This window comes from Colobus angolensis, unplaced genomic scaffold (genome assembly GCF_000951035.1).
Source record: "Colobus angolensis palliatus isolate OR3802 unplaced genomic scaffold, Cang.pa_1.0 Scaffold12, whole genome shotgun sequence".
NCBI lineage: Eukaryota > Metazoa > Chordata > Mammalia > Primates > Cercopithecidae > Colobus > Colobus angolensis.
In genome coordinates, this window is record NW_012113141.1 from 7,210,665 (window position 1) to 7,218,955 (window position 8,291).

An 8,291-nucleotide genomic window follows, 5' to 3' on the forward strand; every position below is an offset into this window, starting at 1 on the left:
ATTTTTTGTATTTTTTAGTCGAGAAGGAGTTTCACCATGTTAGCCAGGCTGGTCTCAAACTTCTGACCTCGTGATTCGCCCGCCTCGGCCTCCTAATGCCTGGGATTGCAAGCATGAGGAAGTTTTATTCTCAAAAGGCCCCAATGGAAGTAGGAAGAGGTACCTCTCTCCAACCTGGTAACCCAGGCTGCTAAAATCTATGCCTCTGGCCGTAAACCTCCAACAGCAGTAACACAATGGACTGTTTAAAGGTTATTTTATTAAATATCTTCAGTTCAAGGTTTCATTGTAACAAAGCTATGAAGGGTCTACCAACATTCAGAACAAACACTATTTTTAAATTATTTCTATGTTGTCATGCAAAAATTCTGCATCAAATGCCTTCCATTTCTTGTTTAAAAGGTGATTTTTTAATAGTCTATTGTCTACAGATGCTGACATTAGCCCCAGAAGAGGAGTAAGAATGCTAAGAAGTGGGGCTGGAGCAGCCATATGAAGCTATGGGTCTCAATGAATTCTAAGACCATTTGTCTTCAAGCCAGCAAAACGAAACCCTGTGGTGAAGGGATCTGCGTGCTGGCACTGCAGAGTGCAGGGCAGGAAAGGGCTAGGGCCCAGGGGCTGGGACATGCATGAGCTGCTCGGAGGAGCCTGGCTAAATCCAAGCACCAGCACCTTTGAGTCTGCTCTCTTCTCAGCTGGCTCCCAAGTAAACCTGTAGCTTTGCCTCTTCTCCCAGCTCTCGTGCCTCCTGAAGGTAGTCCAGGGAACTGGAATCTACCCACCTTTCCCCCAAAAGTGGAGATGTCTGTGCAGATAAATCTGCAGCGTTGTTTTGAAGGAAACCAAGGCCATCACCAGTCGCTCCTCCATTATCTTCTTTGCTATCTGCTTAGGGTATAGACCTCTTCCTCCTGGAATGGAACTCCTTGAGCACAGAGAGGGACAATGAAGGTAGAAGCCTTGGCTCTGCACACCTCTTTCGGGTTACATGCGGGGAGGGGTGATGGCCATGCAGATTGTCCAGCAGTAAGTCTATACTTCAGTTGGTCAGTAAAGAGGCCTCTGTAAGGACACCTCTTCTTCTTGCCAGAGCAGTCAGGTCAATCTCAAAGACAGGAAAAGAGATGGACGTGCAGCAAGGAAGAATAAGAAGGGAGGCAGCCTCGAAGACAGCCTGAATGCATAGAAACGACCACCACCTCTTCTCCCACTGCCTCACTCCTCCCATCCCACAGGGGCGCTTGGCAGAGGGCCCAGGCCCAGATGAGGCTCAGCATGGGGACCATTACCGTGAAAAGGCAAGACAAAGATGGTCCAGATCAGCACAGAAACAGAACAGCCAAAGGCGGCACGGGAGCCCTGACCAGGGCCCGGCTCTCTCCTTGCTGAGTTAGAAGAAAACATGAAGCAAAGCAGCAACAAACCCTCCCCCTCCTAACTGCAGGGATAAGGCCTCAATATCAGGGCCCACATGCATTGTGCATCCTATAGAAATGGATGAGTGAGTGCATGTCAGATTAACACGACGTTTCTCATCAGCTTCACGGTGGGCACACTTCTGCAGCACCAATTCTCTTCCCTTCTACACTAAACGAGACAGTACACATCAACGTCCGGGCCCTTAGTCCTGAGGCCACCACTTCTCAGCTGCCTCCACAGCAGGCTGGGAGCTCTGTGTTCTCTCCCAAGTAGGTCTGATGGTCACGATGTTCTCATCAGCCCCATTCTAGGCGCCTATGCAAGTTCCAAATAAGTCCGTTCCTAGACCTGGGGTAAGCAGGCCACCGCAGGAGCTCCAATCACATCATGGCCCCCAAAGCTCTGTCAGAGTTCTTGCCTGGTCCCCTTGAGTCCATGGGGACCAGAGAGGCCAAGCTCACCTCTTCAAGGCCAGTGGGTCAGCCTGCTGCTCATGCCAGGATAGACCTCATACACACTCCTGCCTTCTTGCCAACCCAAGGGCTGTCGGTGGTTTTAAAACGCATCATGGTACAGATTCCTTTTTTTTTTTAAAACAATCTTTTTTTCTTTTCTTTTTTTTCTTAAATGTAAAAAACACCTCGGTACAGCAGAGACAGATACGAAGGGCGGGCGGGAGGGCTGCATGCAGGGGCGTGCATTGGCTGCTGCCGCTTTTGTAATTGAATTGTTTTAAACCTCAAACAAACAGGACTGCCGCTGTCACTCAGGCCCTCCAGAGCCACTGGCTGCGAAGGTTCGACCTCTGGCTGGAAATCTCCTAATGCCCCTGTCAAACAGGACAGAATGTGGTAACAGAACAGAGGACAATGAGCACACAGATGAGTTCCAGCGACTTTAGCACGCTAAACACGTGGCCAAGTAGGCCTGAGAAGGTGGGGAAAGTGGGTGAAGCTAATGCTTAAATACAAAACTGCCTCCCATTTGCTGAGCACTTACTAAGTGCTTTACTTCTAGTATCTTACTTAATCCTCACAATGATTAAATGAGGTAGGCAGCACTCTGTGCCTCTCTTTGACAGCTAAGGAGACTGAGTTTAGGGAGGGGAAGTAACCTGTCTGAGGTCACCCAATTTGGAGTCACGGAGCCAGACCCCAGTCTGTCTGATTTCTGAGCACAACTTATTGCAAGCATTCTACCAGCCTTTGCCAGTCCTCTGGGATGGCCCACACCTCCTCTCCCAGGGCCACCTCCCAGCCTTCTCTTCTTCCTCTGACCCTACCTGTCCCAGGCCCTCCCAGCCCCTCTCCCCCATCAACCAGGTGCACCTGTGGCTGAGCTCACTGCAGCGGTGCGGCAGGGGCCCCTGAGCAGTGATAGTGGACATTGAGCCACTTGCCATCCCGACGGTGCCAGACCCGGGTCTCTTCTGACTGGCTGGTGCGAGGCCGACCCTGCCCGTCGATGTACTGGGTGAGGCGGATGTAGGCGATGCACGCTGCGTCCTCCCCAATCACGTGGACGTGTGGGTTTAGGATGGTGGTATGGATAGGCTTGCTGTTCTTGGACAGGACTACAGGGCAGGGTGGGGTAGGTAAGAGGACATCAGGCCTGGGCACCTGCATTTTCCTCCCAGCCTGTACTTCCAAGTCTTACCATCTCCTGAGCAACCATTCCCAGAATCTCCAAGTCCCCTCCCCCTCCAAACGCCCTCCAGAGGCCAGGATACCACATTACATTAGTCTCCTTTATCCAAAATGAACAGAAAGATGGGTAACAATGATAGTAGCTGCTGCTCTTTTAATCAGGCATTGTGCTGGGGTTTTACATGCCTGAGCTGTATTTATTGCTGGATAATATTTTCTTCATTATAAGATGAGGAAATAGGTTCAAGGAATAATTTGCTCAAATCACACACCTGAACTCAGGACCATGTGACTCTAACTGAAGCCTACAGATTTTCTATTTTGTTAGGCTGAGTTTAGATTTCAAAAGGCTCGGCTCGCCCCTAGCTAGGGCTGCAGAACAAAATCATGAACTTAAACCATTCAAAATTGATTTGTAATTTTTTTTTTTAAGGCACCAAAGCTGAAATAGAATCACCAAAGCACCAAGCTCAGGATATTCCCAGGATTCTCTGGGGAAAAGGCAAAAGAAGCTGGATTGCCATTATCAGCATATGCTGTGAAAACTGTGTTGCCTTTATTGAGATTCACATTTTAGTTCAATTCAAATGTTAGACAGGGGCTACACGTCACCTTCCTAGAATTAATATAAACTCTGGAATTGCTTCTGACTAATAGAATTACTTAGATAACTGAGAGTTTATATATGCAGTTGAGATGTGATAAGGGTGGGAGTCAGCAGAGAAGTTAGTGACTAACTATAACTCAGGGCAGGATAGGGAAGGCCCAGCATAAAGTGGGAAGATATAAAAATAAGGAAGGGGAGGGTCTCATAGAGTAGACAGAAAGATGGGAGGGGGTGATAATTCAGCTTCTTATCCCCTTATCTTCCACGAACTGGCCAGAATGTACACCCCACCCCCCATACAGGACGCCTGCCTTCCTCCATAGTCAGGAAGATTCTAGCCACAACTTCCGATCTCACAAATCACCAAGAGTGCCCTGGTTTGCACATTCTTATCCTGGTTTTAATTTCCTCTATTTTGAAACCTGCAGACACAGAGCTTAGTTCTTACGTGCTGAGATCATCTCAACCTAATCTCAAAGGGTTTCCTTCCAATCCATCTTGGAAAGAGGTGAGGCTTAAAGAAATAAACTTTTTTTTTTTTTTTTTGAGATGGAGTCTCGCTGTGTTGCCCAGGCTGGAGTGCAGTGGCACAATCTTGGCTCACTGCAGGCTCCGCCTCCCAGGTTCACACCATTCTCCTGCCTCAGCCTCCCAAGTAGCTGGGACTACAGGCGCCACCACCACGCCCGGCTAATTTTTTGTATTTTTAGTAGAGATGGGGTTTCACCATGTTAGCGAGGATGGTCTCGATCTCCTGACCTCGTGATCCGCCAGCCTCAGCCTCCCAAAAGTGCTGCGATTACAGGCGTGAGCCACCGTGCTCGGCAAGAAATAAGTGAACTTGATTGTGGTGACTGGCACTGCCACAAGGCAGTTGCAGAATGAATGGGCACTTGGGGCTCAGAGCAGGGCCTTCAAAGGTGCCTGTTTACAACCATCGGGGCACAAAGGGGCAAGCATACAGAGTAGGAGTGCAGCATGAAGGTCAAATAAGGGAAAAGTGGGCAACTGGGATGAGAAGGTGAGCAGGAGACAGAGGCAAAGGGGTGAAGGGGCAGGCAGGAGTATATCAGCAGCACGAACCCACTCACGATTCTCAAAGTAAAACTTATGGAAATCCATCCCCTCCACGAGGTTACCAAGGGCCTCAGGCTCAAAGGAAGTGAGGCCTGGATCACAAATCTTCCTGCAGGCAGAAAAAAAAAAAAGCAGCCTATCAGGCTTCTATGGAGCGATTTGTCTTCCTTCCTTATCAGCAGTGTCTATCCAGTAGCAGCAGGCTAGCTGTGGCCATCCCAGACAAGACAGCGAAGATCTTCCAGGCCTGCCTGCTGAGCCACTCAGCCCTGTGCTTTAGGCCCACCACCAGGACACCATGGGTGAGCTCAGGGAATCTACCTGAAAGGGCTCCCAGCTTAGGAGAGGGCTTAACTCAGATACTTTGCCCAAGGTCCAAATTCCCTTTCCCCAGGGTCCTAATTGTTGTCTGGAAGCAGGGAAGGCCTTGGGAGAGGACTTAGGTCACAAAAAAAAATGGGTCTCTGCTTACGTGTAGGCCTCAAAGTCCCCATTGTTGATGGCTTCAATCAGCTGTTCTGTAATCTTAATGATCTCCTGTTTCCTCACTGTGGGGAAGAAAAATCCATCAATTTACCCACTGGGGTACCTCCCAAGTGACAGAGAGCCTTCCCCAGTCCTCAGGAGTCCCCTGTGATCACTTATGACAAAGACATCCCTCTTCTCTGTCTCTAGGGCCGTTGGCAGGAAGAGTGAACCCACCTTCCCTTCCATCTCCCTCTCTGCAGTGTGCAGACACAATGACCACTTCCTCCTGAAGCCCAGCCATTAGTTATGGTTCTTTGCCCTTGGCCTCCCTCTCCATCAACAACCAGGTTGCAGAAAACACGCTTGCCTTTAACAGGTGAGGAGCGTGGTACATCATGAATGCTGTGAGCCCCTCCCCTGTATGAGCAGCCTCTCACAAGCATCTCTCAATAAGGCTGCTTCCACCCCCAATTTACTTCTCTCACCTGAAGGGGCTCAGTCAGGTCTCAATCACCACCCCCACTCTTAGCCCTCATTCAGTGGCCAGGATCCAGCCTTGGGCGACAGGCAGCCTGACAGCAGAATCCAGCTAGGGCTGGGGTGCCAGAGGACCATCAGAGCCCTAGGATGGATGCTTCCCACTGCTCACCAACTCCACAGGGCTTTTCTGGGAGAAATGACCCCGGAATTGTAAAACCGTGTGACAGCCTGTACCAGAGAGGCTGCTCCGTTTACCTCTCAAGGCTTGGGAAAGCTGTACATTTCACACCAGCTCTCATGCCAGGACGTGTTCCTCAGGAAAACCAGACAGGGCTCAGACTGACAGGCAGGCAGAGGTGGTGCCCTCCAGAGCCCTCCTCCCCAACCCATCCCAAGCCAAGGGACAGCTGGTGATGTCCTGCTGGCCTGGGCTTCTCTTATAGGGAATGCCACTATCAGCAGGGGCTGCCGTCAGGGTAAGGGAGAGCATGGGTTGAGCTTGGGCTCATCTTAACCCAAGCCCTGGGTTGGCCCAGGCCACAACCCTTTCCTCACAGGAGCGAAAGCCTGCAAGACAACTGCAAGCATCAGAACAGCACCACCATGGCCTGGCCGGGCCAGCACAGCCAAGCAGCACAGCTGGGACAGGGCAGCGCAGCCAAAGGCACATCCAGGAGGGAGCCCCACAGCCATCAGCCCTGCTAGGCTGCAGCTCCAGGTGAGCAAGCAGCAGGTTAAGGGAAGCAAGGAGTTTGATCGGCTTCCTAAAGCAGCAGGCAGGTGTGCACCCACAACACACACACCCTCTCCAACCCACCAGACCCATCTGGATGACCTGACTGGGGCCCCACGGGTGAAGAGGGTTGTGCTTAGAAACTCTGCAAGGATAGATGGTGGGAGGAAAGGCAGCAGACACAGGCATCCTCCAGCACAGACGTAACTAGAAATACGAGGATGAGCCCGATAACCCAGCGAGGCACCGTGTCAAGATTTCCTACTGCCTCGTCTTTTTTCCAATAAGGCTCTGAGGTGCATGCTGTTTTATTTCCGCGTTACAGATAAGGAACCTGCAGCTCTGAGAGGTTAAACTTCACGTTCTTGAAGGCAGTGTAGCTGGGATTTAAACTCAGATCTGTCTTGCCTCTGACCCCATGCTCTTAATATGTTATGCTGAGACTCAGGAAGCACTACATCCCCAACACAGTTCCTTGCTGTCACGATTTCCCCATCACCCCACTCCCACCCTCACAGACCTGACTTCCGACTCTGCCCTTCTTCCTGGCTCGGCGCTGAGGCAAGGCCCACTGCACATCTTGGGGACTTTCTACTCCCCCCACCCCAGGCCATGTTCTTCCACCCACTCTTCTCGTATTTCTTTGGGCCCCAGACTCAGGGGCCCCTGCGTGGTCTCAACAGCACCTCCAATCGACCCCCCACCCCTAGCAGAGGCCATGCTCCCGGAGCTTACTACCATGGGCAGCTGGGCCGGGCTGACAGCTGTGGTGGGGGTCCCTGAGGGGCTTCACGACGAGCCAGGGAGACAGAAGCCAGAATGTGCCTCCCTCACACTTACTGGCTGAGGAGCAGAGAGAAGGCTGGGGCTGCATGCCTGCAGAGGGGGCTGTTCTGTCCCGGGAGCTCCGTCCTTCAGGCACCGAGCTGCCATTCCCAGTGCGGAGCGGGGCAGCTAACCAGCCAGGGCAGGGCAGGGCAGGGCAAGGCAGAGCAGCCAAAACAAACAGAATAAGGCAGGTGAGCGAGCAAGCCGGACAGGACCCGAGCCCATGGCGCTGCAGAGCCGGGGCAAGGGGACGCCTCGCCTCGGGCTGCTGTGGACACTGGACCACGTCCCACGCCGCCGCCTCTGCCAGAGAGGCCTCCCAACTGAGGGCACCAGGCAGGTGCCCAGACCTGGGCCATGGCTTCCAGACGAGCCTTACAACAGCCTGTCCAAGGACCCCTGCTCCCGGGGAAGATGTTCCAAGGGGCCAGGCCACAGGGTCCAGAGCCCAGCAGTGATGGCGCCTCTTATGTTGCCAGCAGTGCTGGAATCGAACTGATCTGACCTCACTCAGAGGGGCCTGGAGCTACTATGATTCACTTCCTCGTAGCTTTCTGCTATTTTTTTGGTTCCAAAACGTTCGACGCCCCCTTGCCGCCGAGGGCATGCTCTCCCAGCTCCGGCCTACAATGTTCCTCTGTCTTTTCTGATGGCCTGGCCCAAAGTCACTTATGGAATTCAGGCAAAGGGAGCAATTCCAGGAGGCCCAACCAAAGAGCAGCACAGAGATTCCCAGGGGTCCGGCCTGCCATGCCCTCCCACCCACCTGGCACTCTAGCCAGGCCCAAGCTTAGGCTAGTGGTCCTTACAGGCCCACCAGGACATGACCAAATGTGGCCTCACGGTTGTCAGATTGGTTCCAACTCCATCATTCAGGCCAAGATCTTAGGACTAGTGTGACCAACTCATCCCAGTGTTCCCAGGACTATCTGGGTTTTATATTTATTTATATATGTTCTTTTTTTTTTTTTTGAGACGGAGTCTCGCTCAGTCCCCCAGGCTGGAGTGCAGTGGCGCGATCTCGGCTCAC

General features: G+C 52.1%; 1 protein-coding gene across 1 annotated transcript in view; it reads right to left on the reverse strand.

The window, feature by feature from the left end:
• Positions 1-239: 239 nt before the first annotated feature.
• Positions 240-8,291, reverse strand: part of CAMK2G (calcium/calmodulin-dependent protein kinase II gamma) — a 46,050-nt gene continuing 37,998 nt past the window's right edge. The window contains exons 14-18 of the mRNA XM_011928291.1: positions 7,274-7,387; positions 5,225-5,300; positions 4,767-4,861; positions 2,751-2,995; positions 240-2,251 (exon numbers count right to left, since the gene is read on the reverse strand). Coding sequence (XP_011783681.1) covers positions 2,763-2,995; positions 4,767-4,861; positions 5,225-5,300; positions 7,274-7,387 — 518 coding nt within the window. The 3' untranslated portion in view covers positions 240-2,251; positions 2,751-2,762. The remainder of the gene's footprint in view (positions 2,252-2,750; positions 2,996-4,766; positions 4,862-5,224; positions 5,301-7,273; positions 7,388-8,291) is intronic.